Genomic DNA, 19,908 nt, shown 5'->3' on the forward strand with positions numbered 1-19,908 from the left:
TATATCGCGGGGTGTTTCTTTTCTGATCCTGTGTATTTGGTGTTCTATGTGCTTCCTGTATTTGTATGGGGATGCCTTTCCTTAATTTCTGGAAATTTCTCTTCTACAATCCTGTTTATGAGCTGGTCAATACCATTAACCTGAAATTCTCCTTCCTCTATGCCTATGATCCGTAGATTTGGTCTTTTCATGGTGTCCCACATCTCTTGCATATTCCATTCCTGTGTTTTTTTTTAATTTTCCATACTCTTTGCTTGAGTGGTCCAATTCTTCAACTTTATCCTCCAATGTTGATATTCTGTTTTCCATTTCATTCATTCTAGAGGTGAGGCTATCCCCTGTTGTTTCAAGTTGGCTTACTGAGTTTTTCACTTCTTCATTTCTGCTTGAGTTTTCTACAGTGTTTCTATCTCTTTTGTGAAGTCATTCAGAAGTTTATATCTATCTTCTTTTAGTTGTTTAATTTGTTTGTTCATGTGTTCTTTAAATTCATTGAATTCCTTGATTATGTTTATGATTGTTACTTTAATTTTGTGTCATGGGTTATCTCTAGGGGGGTTCTCCTTGTAGAACGCTTGTATAGGACTGGTGTAGTTTGGTGGGGACATAGTGTTTTGGCTTTCCATTTCGAGGGAACTGATGGCTTCAGATTAGCTATTTAGGAGCACCCACAGAAGCCTAAGTCAGGTTCCAGTCAGGTATACTCAGGCCTCCTTCTAAGGTTTGGATCCCTACTAGTGGGGACTCAGACCAAAATTTGTGAAAATCCATAAGTGGGGCTGATTTTGGGACTCTCAGTTGGTCTGCTGAGTTCTTAGCCCCTATGCCAGAGGGAGGCTAGAACAAGCACTCTCTGGCGGTCTGCTGAGATCACAGCTACTACACAGATGGAGGTTGGAACCCACACTCTCAGGCTGTCTGCTAATATCTCCTTTTTTTTCTTTTTTTTTTAACATTTAAAAATATTTTATTATTTTTATTTTATGAGTGTATTGCCTCTGTGTATGTACATGTACCCGTGTTGTACAATGCTAGTGGAGGTCAGAGGAGGGCATTGGATTCCCCTGGAACTGAAGTTACAGATGGGTTGTTAGCCGCTATGTGGATGCTAGGAATCGAACCCAGGTCCTCTGCAAGAGCAGCTAGTACTCTTAAGTACTGAGCCATCTCTCCAGCTCCTTCTTTGAGTTCTTACTTGGCTATAGAGTGTTATACTTAAGACTATTTACATCGGAAGTGATAGATGATCTCAAATTGACTTAAATTGTAAAAAAAAAAAAAAGAAATAATTTTTTACTTGTATCTGAGAAATGCCACAATTGGGACCCATTGTCTCCCATCTTCTACTCAGCCTGTCCTTTGGTCAGCCTTCATGCTAGACTTTTCGTGGAACCAAACGCAGGTCTCTAATCTCTGACTTGTCCAGAATTTTTGGATTTGTGGACTCATAACTGTCCTACAGTAGTTTAGAAAAGTTCCTGGGCTTCACTTTCTACCATATCAGCTGAAGCAGTAGGTGGAGTGAGGAGGGTAGGCTTAGCTGACACAGGCCGGACCCCTCTGTGCCTCAGCAGAGGGTGTGCTGCTGCCAGGAACCTCACAAGCAGATTCTGAGAGACAGAGCTGCAAAGACCTGTTCAAAAAGTTTGCTTCTTATACTTTTATTCTGGTCCTTGTTTTAAATAAAAGATGATAGACCAGCCTATATTTAATTGCTCTTGTTTAAAGTGAATATGTTAACTATTAAAATGAATATTCATTTAAAGAATTTGGAAAAAGATACAAAATGAGCTAGGAAGTGAAAATCAAGTCACTCTTATTTATGTAATCCTCCATTTCTTCATCTGTTCTAGTTAGAGAAAGATAGATCATATGAACAGTGTTTGGAGTGTGGTTTATTCTTGTCCTGCTTTCTCAGTGGTAAGCTTGTCAGACCCAGTGCAGAATGCCCAGTAGAATTTGAATTTCAGATACACCCCCCCCCCGCAACACACACACACGGTCTCCCTGTATCCCCAGCTGGCCTGGAACTCATTATGTAGACCAGGCTGGCCTTGAACGCACAAAGATCTGCCTGCCTCTGCCTCCCAAGTGCTGGGACTAAGGACTAAGGAATCACACCTGGCAATTTTCAAGTTTCATTTTAAAATTACAGTTCTTTGTGAAAACCTGCTGTGACCCTAAAGTCTGATTTAGGCAAAACTCCTAGATGTTTCCATAGTGCCTACATGTCCTCCCACACTATCACACTCCTTTGTAATTTCTTTCCTAGCTATTGCTTGGCACAGTCACCTAAATTCAGAGTGTTCCACCCAAACTCCATAGTTTCATAAAATTATAATTATTATTAATCCAGTGCTATAAAGAAGGAAACTGACACTCAAAGGAGATAAACATCAGTTTGAGGAAGCTCTGAAGGTACCAGAACTAGGACTCAAGTCTAGTTTCTGAACCTACACAAATACCATGACACCTTTCTGAACCAAGTAGTGCCTTATACAAACATTCCTCAACTTAAAATAGGGGTATATCCTGCTAATCCTTTTTTCACATTCAACCATATTTGATCATCCGTGTTTATTACCAGGCTGGTTGAACGCACAAAGATCTGCCTGCCTCTGCCTCCCAAGTGCTGGGACTAAGGAGTGTACCACCACGCCCGGCTAAGATACACAATATATTTTCAGTGTAAGACTATCCCAGAATATTGTATGAGGCATACTAAAAATTTGTTTATTTGAAATTCAGAGTTAGGAGCAGTGGCACATACCCGTAAGCCCAGCTGCTTGGAGGTTTTGAGTCAGGAGGATTTTGAGTTCAAAGGCCTGCCTAGGCTGCATAGTGGGTTCAAAGTCAACCTGGGTAACTTAGGGAGACCCTGTCTCAAACTAAAATTTAAAGAAAAAGGGCTGGGGATACAGCTCAGTAGTGGTGCTTTCCTAACATGCAATGCCCTGGGTTCCATCCTTAGTACCACGAAGGGAGGGAGGCAGGGAAAAGAATAAGAAAAGAAGGAATGAATTAAAAACCAACTAGCATCCTATATATATATATTAAAATTTTTTTCATATACTTACTTACTGGGGAGGGTGTGTGTGTGCCACAGTGTACATATGGAGGTCAGAGGACACCTTAAGGGAGTCATTTCTCTCCTTCCACTATGTGGAACTCAGCTTGTCAGGTTTGATAGCAAATACGTTTACCCACTGACCGTCTCGTTGTCCTCATCCAATATTTTTACTTAGTAAAATAAAATCCTCCTTACTGAGGATCTCTTTGAAAAGCTTCCTATCCTTAAGATTCCATAGTATCATGAAAGAGGATAACCCTTATTTTGTCTCTAGACAACAAAGGTCAGATAGAAATGCTTATACATAATGGTATAATGGAACTGAGGCCTTAACTATCCCCTGTAGCATTTCTAACTCTTCTTGGCTTTTCAGTTATTCTCTCATATCTCCTTGCATTTCAGTGTTTCTTAACAAGGCTTACTCTAAATTTTGTGAAAAATTTAAGGCTGACTTTTGCCTAACTCAGGTATTTGCCCTGAACCAAGTATTCTGCCTTCAGACACACCTTAATTCTTGTCTATGGACTGGGCTCTGTCCTCTCCATAGGACATTTTTATCTCCCCCCAGGAACTTATGAGTCAGTGTTTACTCTGATGTTATTAGTGGTTAAGTAACTTACCCAAAGTAACTATTATTTGTTTATAAAACTTTCACAATGCTTAAAAGTTCTGATTTGTAATCCAATCTAATTATGTGTTGGATTTGAGTTGGGAGAGGGAGAAATCATATAAGCGAGATTTGAAGTGTAGTTTATTCTTGTTTTTGAAGAAATTCCTCGTGGCTTGGTCTGTGGCATTAACCGAGACTGTGCCAGCACCTTCATCAAGTTCTTACTGGAGAGACAGAAGTGGCCTGAGGTGCTTCTGCTGCTCACCCGCAAAGTCAATGGGCAGCCACACCTCAGAAACTGCCTCATCAAAAACTGCGACCTCTCAGACCTGGACATCTGTACCGTCATCCCACATCTCAGCACTTGGGACCAGAGGAAGACCCAACTGCTGGGCCGCCTGATTGATAGTGGAGGTGAGGGTGCTTGGACAAAATGGGACGCGGGCTCTATGAGTTATCTAGACAGAGTCCAGACCACAGCCCGGCTGTTCCTTCCTTTGGAGAAACCATCAGATTTTGAGTCCTCCTCTTTCCTATGCCTTCTTGCTTTGAAACACTGAGGGAATTAAGGAATGCTTGATTCCATAATCCAGTTGCCTTGAGGAACACTGCACTGAATTCCAGTTAGCTCTGTTCTCTTTTTCTCTTGTGTAGGAAGTACTAAGTGTGTGGAAGGCCCTTAGCTCTGGCTCAGCCACAGTGGTCAGCTCCACCTGGCCTTGGCTAAACTTTTTTATGCCCTAGATACATCATATGGCCCTTTGTCAACTCATCTGGCATTCTTTCCTAATCAGTGGATTAGTTTGTGGGTAGAAACATGGATACTCCAGTCACAGCAATCACATGTGGCTGGCTGCATGTCTGGAATGTGCAAGACATCTTGCTAGACTGGATAAAATAGTTCAGAAACACCAAACTCCTTCTACCCCTAGTCCTCACACACCAATTCATGCTCTACTGTGTGGCCTTGAGCATACTGTTCATGCTTTTATATCATTTACAAAATTGAGTATTAAATGAGATCGCATGTACAAGCCTTTGGAAGAGTACCTGTGTGGTTTTCTACTTTCTTTGCTATGTAAGAGTAAGTGCCTTTCATAAAGAGCAATAACACACTGGCCTCAGCTTTCAAAGTGCCACATACAGTGTGGCTTTTAGGCATTGGCTCTGTGCACAGGGAGATGGAGTGTCTTTCACATGTTATTTCTTCAAGTTCCTTCCTTGTATGTGATGCTTCCTCAGAAATTACTGCCATAGTGGAATTCCTGTTTTATTCTTTGATTTAGCTAACACATCTCCAGGACCATGTACAGAAGGGCTGCGATTTACAGGGATAGGCTGCCTCCAGGTGGAGGTTATAGAGGCTGCAGTTCAGAGGGAACTATAGACTGAGCTCAGAAGGTAAGGTTGTGGGAGGAGGTGTGTCAGGATGGGTAGAAGCAAAGAGTTAGGAAGTTCACTCAAGTCCTGACCCCTGATTTTGTTAGACATATGTATGGTGTTAGACAGCATTAAGGTTTCTCTTGTTATTAAGCTCTGTCCTCCAGGGTAATGCATGATAGGAAATATGGTCCTGTGGTGGGACTAGAGAAAAGACAGAGGAGGACACTTCCCAGAAAGGGAGGTGGTGAGGGAACATTTTGGAAGTCAAGTTAGCGCAATGGGGCTCTTGATCCCTCTCTTCTGCCTCTGCCTCTCCCCCAGCACGGCCTGAGGGTCTCCAGGAGAGCCAGAATAGACCACTTCTCATGTGCCTGAGACACAAAGACTTTGAGTTGGCTTTTCTTCTCCTGACCAAGGGTGCAGACCCCCGTGGCGTTTCATTCATGCAAGGTGACACTCCTTTGCATGCAGCACTCCACATATTTCTGGACATCAATGGTAAGCACTCTTTTTCAATCAGTTTTCCCTGGGGGAGGAAGCTGAATATCTGAATTGATGCTATACTTTTTTCTTTCTTTCTTTTTTCTTTTTTTTTTTTCTTTTTGAGACAGGGTCTCCCTGTAGCCCCAGCTGTCCTGGAACTCACTATTTAGGCTGGCCTTGAACTCACAGAGATCTGCTACCTCTGCCTCTTGAGTGCTGGGATCAAAGGCGTATGCCACTGTGCCTGGCTTGAATTGATGCTATGCTTAAAAAAAATCTTTTCATTTGGGAAAAAGCAATCTGAAAAAGGCCCACTTCCTGGCCAGGCCTGCCCACATCACCTGGTCTCTCACCCATAACATGATGGGAATAAGTGACCATCATGGTGAATGATCAGAGTATAGTGCAGGATTTTTAAATTCCAAAGTTGTCTATCAGTGGCTGACATGCACTTTCCATGTATGTGCATCCTTTTCAAGAATCCTGACATAAAGGATCTTGTTAGAATATCACTGATTTATTTTAGGAGATACATCTGGGCTGGTAATTCTTATTGGCAGAGGCTCTCTTGGGCATGGCCTCTGTTTTCTACCTGCCAGTATACCCTCCTGACTATGACAACCACACTGCCTCTAAACATTGCCAGATTTCCCATGAGTGGATCATCTTGTTGAGAACACTGGATTATTTAATGACCTCCATCCTTGGATGTGGTCAGTGTTGTACGACGCCTCAGACTGGCACTCAATCCCGAATCTTCTGCCCCCTGAGAGGAATGGCTTTGCACTCACAGGATTTTGTTTTTGTCTTTCAGCTGACATTGGCTTTAACTTCCTCAGCCACCTGTTGGCTTTATTTTGGTCTGACCCTGCTGAATTTTACTATCTTAATCCTAATGTCCAAGACAGTAATGGGAATACACTGATGCACCTCCTCTTCCAGAAGGGCATGCTAAAGCGTACTAAGAAGCTGATAGACCTGCTGGTGAAATTTGACATCAACTTCAACCTGAAGAACAAAGAGGGCAAAGATGTGCGGCACCGGATTAAGAAAAATGATGCTCTGCTTTTGGCCTGGAACAAAGCCCTGACAGAGAACAGGAGGAAGAACCGGCAAGACTCTGCTGCCCACCTGGGAAAGATGTCAAAGTCTTCTGTCTCTGGTCATACATCTCAGCTCAAGTCCCAGGGTTCCTTCAAGACACTGCCGTGTGGTGACACTACCTGCCCCCTTTCCAAAGGGGACACAGACATTCTCCCTGATGCCCATGTGACCAGGCAGGAGCCTGAAGCCATCAGGACACGTTCACTGAGAGACCGCCTTGTACAGGACATCATAGTTCTGATCCAGAAGGTTGAGTTGGATATGTCCCTCTCAGAGGTCTATCCTCAGCGAGGTCTTCTCAAGGCAGCAGCTGGAACAGAAGGAAAGAAAGATAAACTCCAGCCAATCCAGAGTGTGGGGGACCCTGGCTGTAGGGGACGCAACTCTGCTACCCCAGAGACTGAGGAAGGGAATGCTCAGGCAGGCTCTGGGGCCTCACAGCTTGTTCCTGCTGGTAACAGAGGGGGAGTGGGCAGTGATAATCAGGACAACTGGACCATGCAGGAGATTGAGGCCTGCCTCCAGGACTTTGATAATATGACTTGGGAGATTGAATGCACTTCAGAGATGTTGAAGAAGCTGTCTAGTAAGGTAATGACCAAAGTCATAAAGAAGAAAATAATCCTTGCCATACAGCAGCTGGGGAATGGTGAGTGGACCCAGGGCCTGCAGAAGCGGCTGAAGCACTCAAAAGGAAACATCCAGCTCTTTGAAGCAAAGCTGGATAAAGGTGCCAGGATGCTGTGGGAGCTCGCCATTGACTTCTCTGCTAGGTGCAGTGAGAACTCAGAGAAAATAATGGCTACCGAGCGGAATGCATACTCCCTGGAAAAATCAGGGCGGGTCTACACGGAAATTATCCGCATCTGGGACATTGTCTTAGATCACTGCAAGCTGTCAGATTCCATCATGGCCATCTGCAGTGCCTACACACGTGGCTTATCCTGTGTCCTTCGCAAGAAGCTGAAGGGTATCAACAAAGGCCAAGTATCAGCTAACATGAAAATCCAAAAGCGAATACCCCGCTGCTATGTGGAAGACACAGAGGCTGAGAAGAGCAGAGAGCAGGTGGATCCCGAGTACTTTCCTCCAGCCAGTGCTGTGGAGACAGAGTATAACATCATGAAGTTCCACAGCTTCAGTACCAACATGGCCTTGAACATCCTCAATGACATGACAGCAACCGTGGAGTATCCCTTTCGAGTGGGTGAGCTTGAGTATGCAGTGATCGACCTCAACCCCAGGCCACTGGAGCCCATCATTCTCATTGGGCGGAGCGGCACTGGGAAGACAACCTGCTGCTTGTACAGGCTTTGGAAGAAATTCCATGTCTACTGGGAGAAAGCTGAGCAGGCAGGAAGCCCATTGCTGTCCAAACAGATCTTGCCAAAGCGAAGGTTAGAAGTAGTACCTGGAAAAGAAGGTCCAGGTAGGGAGGAAGAAGAAGATGAGGAAGAGGAAGTTTACATCAAAGTGGAAACAGTAGATGGCATAGATGAGGAGCAAGAAAGTGAAGCCTGTGCAGGGGGAGCCATGATGGAGCCAGGGGACAGCCAAATGGCAGAAGAACATGTGCCAGAACACCCCCACCAGCTGGAGCATCTGCACCAGATCTTCGTGACCAAGAACCATGTCCTATGCCAGGAGGTGCAAAGGAATTTTATTGAGCTCTCCAAGTCTACAAAGGCCACAAGTCACTACAAACCACTTGATCCTAGTGTCCATAAACTCCAGGACCTGAGGGATGAGAACTTTCCTCTGTTTGTCACTTCCAAACAGCTGCTTCTCCTGCTTGATGCCTCTCTACCAAAACCATTTTTTCTGAGAAATGAAGATGGGAGCTTGAAAAGAACCATTGTAGGATGGTCCACACAGGAAGAGTTTACCATCCCCAACTGCGAAGAAGATGAGGAAGAGATTGAGGCAGACGGGAACTATATCGAGGAGGATAAGGCTGAAGAAACACATGCAGGTGACAACGACCCCCGGATATATGTGACATTTGAGGTGTTCACCAATGAGATATGGCCCAAAATGATAAAAGGGAAAACTTCCTATAACCCAGCATTGATTTGGAAAGAAATAAAATCTTTTCTGAAGGGTTCTTTTGAGGCTCTTAGTTGTCCCCATGGGAGACTCACTGAGGAAGCCTATAAGAAATTAGGGAGAAAGCGATCCCCCAATTTCAAGGAAGACAGGAGCGAGATCTACAGCCTGTTCTGTCTGTATCAGCAGATCAGGTCCCAGAAAGGCTATTTTGATGAAGAGGATGTTCTATACAACCTGTCTTGGAGGCTGTCGAAGCTCAGGGTACTCCCCTGGTCCATCCATGAGCTCTATGGTGATGAGATTCAGGACTTCACTCAAGCTGAGTTGGCACTGCTGATGAAGTGCATCAATGATCCCAATGCCATGTTCCTCACTGGAGATACAGCTCAAAGCATCATGAAGGGTGTGGCCTTCCGCTTCAGCGATCTGCTCTCTCTGTTCCACTATGCCAGCAGAAATACAGTAGACAAACAATGTGCTGTCCGGAAGCCCAAGAAGATCCACCAGCTGTACCAGAACTACAGATCTCACTCAGGTAAGTCAGGCCTTGGGGTTGCCTGCTAGGGAGGTACTGGAACACTGACCTTGGGCACTTTTGTAGCAGAACAGTCATAATTTGAACATGCTCATGAAAAGAAATCTTAGGATTTCTGCTACCGATCATTTGAAAGTTGATAATTGAAGATGTGGTTGGATACATGTGAACCTGTAAATAACTGTGTCTTTAGGGAGCTTCCATGTCCTGAAAACATTTCGTAGGAATGTTTAAAGAGCTTTGAAAAACTTTGGTTAAATCTCCTGTGAAGTGGTGCCAGTTGTCTGGCTTGGGGTTCTTTAAGCAGACAGAAATTTTGGGTAGACAAGAAGGAGACAGTGATTCTTGTGTTCTTACTGTATTCTATACCAGCCTCATATGAATATTCACCAACTGTAGTTGTATAGATACATGCCTGCCTTCAGTTCTTTAGGAGGCAGTCTTTCAGTTGCAACAGTAAGCTGGAACTGAGGTCCCATAAACCCTTTTAGTACAGAAACACATTTCTACCTTCATCCACAACACCCAGAGTGATATGAGTCAGGGCCAAAATGATAACGAAGTGGGAACTGGACATAAGTTTGTAATGATGCATACTGCCAGAGCCAATCCTATGACAACCTCCCCCTCCCCCCCAAAAAACCCACCTCAAATAACCAAAAAACTCAGTGGCACTATGAAGTATCTGACTTGTTCTTTCTGTTTTGTCCTAGGAATCCTCAATCTTGCATCTGGAGTGGTGGACTTACTTCAGTTCTATTTCCCAGAATCCTTTGATCGCCTTCCAAGAGATTCTGGTCTTTTTGATGGTCCCAAGCCAACTCTCTTGGACTCTTGCAGTGTAAGCGACTTGGCAATTTTGCTGCGAGGGAACAAAAGGAAAACCCAGCCCATCGAATTCGGTGCCCACCAGGTAAGCTTCTTGTGATTGTATGTTTTGAAATGAAAGTCACTTTGAAATTGCAAAAATGATGAAAATGAATTTTTGTGCAAGGTAGAATTCAATAGCTCTTGGTCCAGAATTTCTGTGTGTTTGAGATAGGTGAGTGACTAGTACCATTTCCCCAATCCTGGCTGACTGAGTCTACTGGGGCCATTTCTTGTTAAAGGCATCACTTGTTTCTCATGGAGACAGGTGGAGCTTTACTTGGTTTTTCTTTGTAGAATTTGATATTGTTTTGGTCTGTTTTACTTTAGGTGATTCTTGTTGCCAATGAAATGGCAAAAGAGAAAATTCCGGAAGAGTTGGGGTTAGCACTTGTGCTAACAGTTTACGAGGCAAAAGGATTGGAATTTGATGATGTCCTCCTTTACAACTTTTTTACCGATTCTGAGGTATGTCATACTGATTTTTTTCACACAATCCAGGTCTATATCTGAGCTGAGCTTCCACTCTGGGAAAACAATTTGAAGCTGAGGGTAAGAGTTTGTCACAGGTACAGATACCCTTGTGTGTTTTAGAGCCTTTTCCATTTAGTGTAGGGATGTTTATAATGGCTGTGGATTGATCCACAGAATGTTATGGACTAGTTCTCCCTGTGCATGTCCCTGGATTTCTTGTATTCTTGTTTTCTGAGTGGCCAGTATTCAAACCAGTTTTCATTAGCTACTGTTATCATTGGCTCCCGGGGATGGCTAAGTTGGAGCAAGCTCTAAGGAGAGCCTTACAAATGAAGGCAAGATTAGCAATGTCTATTCTAGGAGAACAGAACTGGGCAAGGTCAGTTCATAGCAAGCCAAATCCAGGAAGACAAATGAAGCTTGCTTCTCATCTACTAGACCAGGTAATGTAGGAGACAAGAACAGTCACTCTGTGTTAAGCTCCCTTTGGCATGCTTCACTACCACTGCTTTGGCTACTTCCATGTAGACCATGGATGCCATAGTCCCTGGATTAACCCCCAGTGACCTCTGTCAGCCATTGACATGTCTCCTGAGTCTTTGTGACTGTTAATAGAACCACTAATTCAGGATCATTGTCCTAGGGTTTCTAGCTACTGGTTTCCATTTGCTAACACTCTCTTTTGGTAGGGCCCAGGATGGCTGCTATGGGGTCTTCTTTGGGCACTCAGAGGACTGTGTTCCAGTGCCTTTTGCAGATTTCCTATTACATGCTTGAAGTGGTTGTTTTTATACTTAAGTTGGAGCATTGTTGGATTTGATACTTTAAAATCTACCCCAGAAGACTAAGTATGGTGGTGAATGCCTTGAATCCCAGCACACTTGGGTGGCAGAGGCAGGTGGATCTCTTTGAGTTCAAAGCTAGCCTGGACTACATAGCAAGTTCCAGATCAGCCAGGCCTATATGATGAAGACCCTGTTTTACACACACACACACACACACACACACACACACACACACACAAACAAACAAAACCCTGCCCCAGAGCTGATCTTCAAAATAGAATCCTCACATTTTTTTCTGGTCATTTAAAAATATATTTTATGTGTGTGTGTTTTGCCTGCATGTATGTATATAAGTGCACCATGTGCATGCAGTGCCCATGAGGGCCAGAAGAGGTCATCAGATCCCCTGGAACTTGAATTATAGACAGTTGTTGGCCACCATGTGGGTGCTGGGACCAAACCCAGGTCCTTTGGAAGAACAGCAAGTGTTTTTACCTGTTGAGCCATTTTTCCAGCCCCTTTTCTGATCATTTTAAAATGTTATAGTTGACTTAATAATATCTATGCTTAATACTGCTATGGGTGTTTGCAGTTTATTTTCAAATGAAATGTTTCATTCCACCAACACTTTGAGGTCATAAGTATTTTTGTTATTTTCATTCTGTAGATAAAACCAAGGTTAAGCGAATTGCCCGTAGTTGTAATATTGGTGGTAGACTATGAAGACAAATTCAGATGTTCTGAGTTCTCTATATATTTCCATTGTACTCCCTTCCTTTAAAAGTTTCACATGTGAATCGGCTTCCAGAATCTTTCAAAATAAGCATACCATTGCCATCCTTATGTGCAGTCCCTCTGTTAGAGTTTGTTAATAAATCCAATGCATACTCATTAACCCTGCTACCATTTTTCATCTCTGAAGTCTAACTTTTTTTCCTAATAACACATCCACTGGTCATGGTTGGACTGAGGCTCTCCTGAAAGAGAAAGGGGTAAGACTTTGTTGTTCCTGTCCTTTATTAAGCACCATTTGTATGTACATGCCAGCGATGAGCTCAAAGGGCTCTGTTTTATAGATGTATGTGGGGACCTCTGCTCTTTTGTACCTGATCTCGGAAATGGCACAGGCTTCTCCCTGTCCTCCCACTCAGGACTCAGCGAATTGCATGAAATTCAGAAAAACAAAAGTAATGAACATTCAAACTGAGCTTTTTGGTGATATTTGCTTTATCCTGTGTACATAATGAGACTTCTAAAAAGCTTTGGTGTGCTGCTTTCCAGTTGTAATGCAATTGTGCATTTCCTGGCATGAAGTATACCCTCAATTTATCACTTACAATCTCCAGACCAGAAAGAGTCTTCAGGTGACTGAGAGGGAATACTTTAGTTAAAGGAGATGTAGGACGGATCAAACCTATCTCCACCCTCCATGGTCTGGAATTCAGGGTTCTTTTGGGGTGATAGGGTGAAAGTTGTTGAACAATGATTGCTATTTGACATGGGGGACTGTGGAGAGCTTCTGTCTTCCTCCCTGTTAAGAGTCCCAGACAGGCACTGCATTGGAGCACCTAGCACCTGGGGCTGGGGAATGCATGGACATGGGTGGAGGGAAGGTCCTTGGTGTCTCTGTGATTCTTCATTCTAGGGTTATTTTGCCTATTCAACTACATGATCACCAGGTTGTCTTCTGAGTGTGGAGACAGCTGAGGGGTGGTCACACTCAACTCTTACAGGATGCTTCTTCATCTTTGGGCAGAGGAAATTATTCTCCCTGTCACCCCTAAACTATCCTTTGGAATTTACAAGGGTGATTATTATTTACTCTCTGTCTCAGGGAACATTCTTTCTTTTACACTCATGTGTGAATGGGTTGGGAAGGACTTTGAAAATTGTAAGTTTTGTGGTCAACTTCCTAGTAGAATCGAAGCCTTTCCCTCACAATTATTGATTCCAAGAGAAGAAGCTGGAGGATTTCTATGCTGCTCCTTTTATTGCCACAGGTGCTGTAAGCCTGTTATCCTTGGTACAAATACACATACCCCTGTTGAGTGTCTCCATCTTGAAAATAAAATGTGCTTGCTTCCTAAAAACAGGTCACCCCTGAACCAACTGAGCAGCTTTTGCTTCTTTCCCAGCAGTTCTCAAATGCATTGTGTTTCCCTGGCCTGTTCATGGTCAGCCATCCCACACCTCCTTGTCTGCCAGGAGGGTACTCTTGACTGTCCAGCACTGGATTCTCTTGTCTGCTTGCTAACTAGCTTTGCAAAGAAGATAGTCCTAAATATGTCCTAAAGATTTTTTCTGAGGTTTTCACTGTTTAAATGATTTCACTTATAGTTAACATCACCTTTCAGAACATGGTGATTAACTCTGTAATTCATTATTATAGTAACATGACCACTCCAGTTAAATCAATAATGTTTTAGAAATTTAACTTAATTTATTAATCCACTTCGTGTTTTTGGCATCCTTGAAAATGACAAAGAGGGCAAGTAGATTTTATTTTTTAAAAAGGCTAGCAACAGTAAAGTATGAAGTCTGAGACATCTAGGAATTTTGGTTTTTGGTACCACATGGAACCTGGGCATTTCAGCCTTGCTGGGGTCTAAAACCACAGCCTACTGAGACCACTTCCATCCCACTACCTGTTTTGTACATCCTGTGGACTAAGAATGGATTTTACATTTTTGAATAATTAGGAAAATATTCAAAAGAGAATACTCTGGCACATGGAAATTATATGAAACTCAGGTGTCCACAGATAGTTTTATTGATACATATGTATTACATATTATCTATTCTATTACATGTTATCTGTGCTTTAGCACTGTAGCAGGTTGATCAGTTCTAAGAGAGTCCAGGTACATGCAAATATGATTCTTTAGGGAAAAAGTGCCAGCCCCTATTCTGTGCAATCACTTCCACTTTGGGGTTTGGGTAAAGTTTAAAAAATGGGTCAAAAGTAAGCATTGTATTACACTCAGAATTGATTATCTTCTTTGCTTTCCCCAACAAATTTGAATGCTTCTATTATCCACTATTAAGAACATTGTGTCCAAGGTAAGATAGTTAACAAATGGAAGGAATGAGTTACTAATGTGCCTTGTCTGATTTTAGAGACTACCTTACATTATGTAGCTCATAGCATCTTAGTTTTCTTCCACTCTTAGCTGAATAGTTTAGATAGTTCTGTCACATGTTTCATGACTGTTGTCCCTATGTGGCATTTCTTTACTACACATTGTGAGAAGGGACGAGGAGTCCCCTGTTCATACTGTTTGTAGATATTCTGTCAATTAGCAGAGCACCATGGGCCCTTAGCATTCTTCCCTATAGTGGGCACATGTGTCTGGCTTCTCAAACCATTTTAGCCAAGAGTCTGGAAAATTTTCATGCTAGTTTCTTTGACCCTTGCCCATGCAGCCTTTGCTTCCTTCCATCTCTTCTGAGACCACAGGATGCACTCCTCCATATAGCCTATGTTGAAGGCTTTACCTCTGGGTGGGGTTCAGTTCTCCATGAAGCCTGGGAAGCACTCAAAAGTAAATTATGCTGTTCCTTAACTTGCTGTTGTTGTTGTCCAGGCTTACAAGGAATGGAAGATTATTTCCTCATTCATACCTTCATCTGACTCCAGAGAGGAAAACTGGCCACTGATTGAAGTACCCTTGAAGAAACCCAGCTCTTCTCAGGCTCGGTCCCTTATGGTGAACCCAGAAATGTACAAGGTGAATCTTTGCTGTTTGTCTACCTATTGATCTAACACTGAACCAGCAAGTAAGGCTTGGAGAGAAATGAGATGAAAAGTAGGGCTTTTCACCTGGCTGGTCTTCCTTTTTATTATTTTTATTTTTTGTGTATTCATGTATTGCCTGCATGTAGGTAAGTGCACCCATGTCGTGCAGTGCCCGCAGAGGACAGAAGAGGTTATCGGATCTCCTGGAACTGGAGTTATGGACAGTTGTTAGCTGCCATGTGGGTGCTGGGATTCGAACCTGGGTCTTCTGCAAGAACAGTCAATGTTCTTAACAGCTGAGCCATCTCTCCAGCCCCTGACTGTTTGAATTTTTAAAAAGTGGAAGTGGGAGAGCGAGAGGTGGTGAATGGAAAAAAAGGCAAACCATAACAATTTTGAGATCCTAGTGTCTGTTCAAAGCTCTCAGTACTTCAAAATTTAATTAAAAATTTTTATCTTGCCAGGCGTGGTGGCACATGCCTTTTTAATCCCAGCACTGAGGAGGCAGAGGCAGGCAGATCTCTGTGAGTTCAACAGCAAGAACATCCAGTGTTCTTAACCGCTGAACCATCTCTCCAGCCCCTATTTTATTTTATTATTTTATTATTTTAAATTTTATTTTATATCCTAACTAGTTTATTGGGCTTGCTAACAGAGCATAGGGTGGGGCGTTATTTACAGAAGAGTGGGTGCCACCCCTACTTTTACAGCTGCCCTGGAAAGTCCACACTCAAATATAGATCCTGTGACTTCCCGACAGCTGCACAAAATGGCGAGAGAGGTGCCTCATGACATTTTCCGTTATTTTATTTTTTTCATGTGTATGAGTGTATTGCCTGCATGTATGTAAGTGTACCCGTGTCATGCAGTGCCCACGGAGGTCAGAAGAGGGTTTTGGATCCCCTGGAACTGCACTTATGGAAAGTTGTTAGCTTCCATGTGGGTGCTGGGAACTGAACCTGGGTCCTCCACAAGAGCAGCCAGTACTCTTAATCACTGAGCTGTCTCTCCAGACCCTCTTTCACAATTTTCTACATGTACACTATGCATTTGGCTGCTCTCTCCCTCTCTCATTTCCCTCCCACCTCTGCTAATCCCTCCACCCCCAATATCTCCTTCCTCTGTTTACTAGTTTTGGTTTGTTTAGTGTTCACAGCATTTAATCAGGGCTGTCTGTGTTATCCTGAGTTTGGAATAACCATCAGGGTCTGGCAATCTCACTAGTGGGTGCACAACTGGATATCCCGGTCTCCTAGAATTTGACTGTTAGGAGGGCCTGACTTCTGTGGACCCAGTGCTAGTATACACAACTGCTGTGAGTTTGTGGTTGCTATATCCTTGTCCTGCTTTAGAAGATGGCATTTTGCAGCCCCTGGCCCCATCCTCTAGCTCTTTCTGTTCCCTGAGCCTTATGGGAGTGGTGCACCTGTCTTGTCTAGGGCTGAGTCTTTAGCCATGCTTTATTCTCAGCATCTTATGTGGGCACCGGTCTTTGCATTAACATCAGTGCTAAGTGTGAGACGCCTCTTTAGGAGTAGTCAGAGAGGCCCCAGAGTCCCTCTAAACAATACTGACTCCTACCACTCCTTTTCATTACCACCAGAACTAGTTGATAAGACCGTACTGCTGTAGATACCTCATCCCTTCTAAGTAAGATTTAGAGAAATCAAGCTGGATCTGGGCGAGAAGATTTCCTTCTCTGCTGACTGGCTATCATGGGGGCCGGGCCAAATGGTAGTATGCAGGCTGCTGTGAACTCTACTAATTGTAATACCAACCTTCCAGGAAAGAGGTGTCCATTGAGTTCCAGGCCAGCTGGGGCTACAGGGAGACCCAGTCTCACAAAACAACAAAGGAAAAAACAACAAAAAAGAAGCAAATATTTAATATGAAATAGGTTTGTCAATGTGGTGTGTGTGTGTATAAAATAGATGTTTTATTTGGCCATAAAAAGAACAAAATTATGTTGTTTGTTAGGAAAATGGATGGCAGGAAATCGTCATGTTAAGTGAAATAGGGCAGTCTCACAGACAGTGACGAAACAAAAAAATTTATCTTAAATTTTTTTTGTGTCTGTATGTGTATCTGTGTATGTGTGTCGGGTAACCATGGAGGTGTTGGAGCCCCTGGAGCTGGAGTTACAGGTGGTTGTGAGCCACCTAATATGGGCGCTGGGAATTGAATCCTGGTCCTCTGCAAGAGCAAAAGCACCTTTCACTGCTAAGCCATCTCTCTCACCTCTAGTTTTTTGTGGGCTGGTAAGATGGCTCAGTAACTCAGTGAGTAAAGGCAGTTGTCATGTAAGCCTGACTACCCTGAGTTTGATTCCCAGAACCTATATATGGAAAGAAGGAGCATTTATTTCACAAAATTGACCTGTGACCTGTACATGCCTGCCCTCCCCATACTATGCACATGCATACATGGTAATAATAAATAAAAGTAATTTAAGCTTAGTTTTTATATTTTTCCAAAATCAGAGTAAGCCCCTTAAAGCATATTTGCATTGTCACTGGAGACAAAAGGCTCATCATTTTTGTCCTCACCCCTCCAAGCTCCTCAATGGAGAGCTGAAACAGCTGTACACTGCCATCACACGAGCTCGGGTCAACCTCTGGATCTTTGATGAAAACTTAGAGAAACGGGCTCCTGCTTTCAAATATTTCATTAGGAGAAATTTTGTCCAAGTTGTGAAGACAGATGAAAATAAAGGTAAGATCTCACTGAAACATTCTTACTGTTGGAGGAAATATGTGTCTCTCAACTGTTCTGATGGTCAGGGAGAGAAGAGAGTATAGTCTTTTGTTTCCGGTTTCATAGTGCTGAAGATTAACTAAGGAGTTTAGGTATGTGAGGCATGTGCTCTACCACTGAGATACACTTCCAGCCTATGGTGTAGTTAAAAAATTTTTTTTTTCTTTTCTCCCCATGATCTTTCAGAAACAGCATTTTGACTCATTTATGTTCGTATGTTTCTAAAGAGTGATTGCAATGGATTTGGGAAGGTTAGCTCCTTTGGGGAACATCTTTTATTTGCCCTTTAAAAACGAGTGTTTTAAGGCTAAGTAAGGTGGCACATGCCTTTAATCCAAACACTTGGGAGGCAGAGGCAGGTAACTCTCTGTGAGTTCTATGTTAACCTGGTCTACATAGCAAGTTCTGGGTCAGCCAAGGTTATATAGTAAGACCCTGTCTCGAAAAAAAAAAAAATGAGTGTTTTGGATAAAGGTTATAGGAAATGGGCCACGTTGATTAATACAAGTTGCCGTGACTTTTGAGTAGCTAATTGTAATTGTCTATCAAAATAAAGATCACATGGCCCTGTTCATAATTATAAGAGAATGAAAACAGCCTAAGCATCCAATATGGGAAAAGATTTTTCTTTTAATGAAGTACCGTGTAAACCATTAAAAAGATGGATTTCTATTTACTGATATGAAAAGATGCTCAAGATGTATTAGATGAAAACGAGCAAGATACAAAACAATGTAAAATGACCCAACTTTAAAAGAACTTTATAATATAGAACTGTATAAACTATGTCTATCAGCATATAGCAGAATAGAATGTTTGCATGTGTATATGTACATGTATATGCATACAAACACCTGCTTGCATGTCTTTAACTATCCAGCCTAATTCATTGCCTGTGGTGATATATTAAGAAATGGGTTTGAGAGTTCAGACGGTGAGAGAGAATGAATTGTCTGACTCTGTTTCTTGAGTATCACAAAACAAGGACCAAGAATTCAGGTCGTAAAGGAGTCATCAGACAGTTAAGCTGAGTCAAGCTACTCAGCACTTGATTATAGGGAATAGAGGGTTCCATGGAGGATCATGTGGAAAAAGTGCACATATGTACACCTATTATTTCTGACACAGACTTTATAATGCGTATCTCTGGTACAGGACTGGTGAGCATGTAGTTTTGGGCAGATGTAGACAGTATCTCCTTCTTACCTTTGTGCCCTCTGTGCTGTTCACAGGGTTTACCAAAATCATTATCACGTATTATTTTCATAATTTACAAAGACTGGCTAATTAAAAAATGAAGCTCTCTGGGTAAGAGAAGGAAGAGAAAAATAACCTTCCCTCCATCTAGAAGAAGACTGCCGTCTTTCTTGAGGGCTAGTTAATGAGTTGGTTCCTCTAGGCTGCAGTTAATTTCTCTAAGGGTAAGGGAAAAAGCAGGGAGCTGCTGCAAAGACTCTTGCTGGTTTCCTAAGTATTTCTCAGCTGGTCTTATGGAAGCTATTTGGTTATTGCTGATGGCTCAGTTGGGGACCAGGATTTGATATTCTATTCCTAGGACTTCACTGTTGTGGTGTGATGAGAAAAGTTGAAGGCTTAAAATTAAAAACCTGTTTGCAGGTGGGATTTGGTGGTGCACAGCTTTAATTTTAGCACTCAGGAGGCAAAGGCAGGCCGTATCTCTGGAGATTGAGGCCAGCCTGGTCTACATAGTGAGTTCCAGGCTAGCTGAGGCTACAGGGAGACCCTTTCACAGAAAAAGACCCCCCCCCCAAAAAAGGTTAAGAACCCATTTTCTCCAGGGTCTTTCCATCTGAGTAGTCACTTAACCATCCTCAGGCCTGACTTTCTGTCCGTTGGCCTTTACCTCCTCAGCTTAAAGGCCTAGAATGGTAATTTTCTTTTCTTTTTTTTGAAGTTCTTAAATTTTATTTTTCTGACTTGTATTTCAGTTTTATTTACACATGTATTTACTCACAATTAACATAACATAAAACTCTGGAAGGAAACAAAACAGTGTGGGTGACATAGTAAGAGTGATTTTGGAAGAGAGGGGCTCTT

The 19,908-nt window shown here is 42.7% G+C and overlaps 1 protein-coding gene across 1 annotated transcript in view; it reads left to right on the forward strand.

Annotated features, from left to right (window-relative positions):
• Trank1 (tetratricopeptide repeat and ankyrin repeat containing 1) overlaps positions 1 to 19,908 on the forward strand; it is an 87,586-nt gene that overhangs the window by 42,536 nt on the left and 25,142 nt on the right. The window contains exons 9-15 of the mRNA XM_017797924.1: positions 3,840 to 4,094; positions 5,385 to 5,561; positions 6,361 to 9,234; positions 9,948 to 10,147; positions 10,432 to 10,569; positions 14,945 to 15,088; positions 17,652 to 17,808. Coding sequence (XP_017653413.1) covers positions 3,840 to 4,094; positions 5,385 to 5,561; positions 6,361 to 9,234; positions 9,948 to 10,147; positions 10,432 to 10,569; positions 14,945 to 15,088; positions 17,652 to 17,808 — 3,945 coding nt within the window. The remainder of the gene's footprint in view (positions 1 to 3,839; positions 4,095 to 5,384; positions 5,562 to 6,360; positions 9,235 to 9,947; positions 10,148 to 10,431; positions 10,570 to 14,944; positions 15,089 to 17,651; positions 17,809 to 19,908) is intronic.

The sequence above is a fragment of the Nannospalax galili genome, unplaced genomic scaffold, assembly GCF_000622305.1.
Source record: "Nannospalax galili isolate Female #2095 unplaced genomic scaffold, S.galili_v1.0 scaffold1496, whole genome shotgun sequence".
In the NCBI taxonomy this organism is placed as follows: domain Eukaryota; kingdom Metazoa; phylum Chordata; class Mammalia; order Rodentia; family Spalacidae; genus Nannospalax; species Nannospalax galili.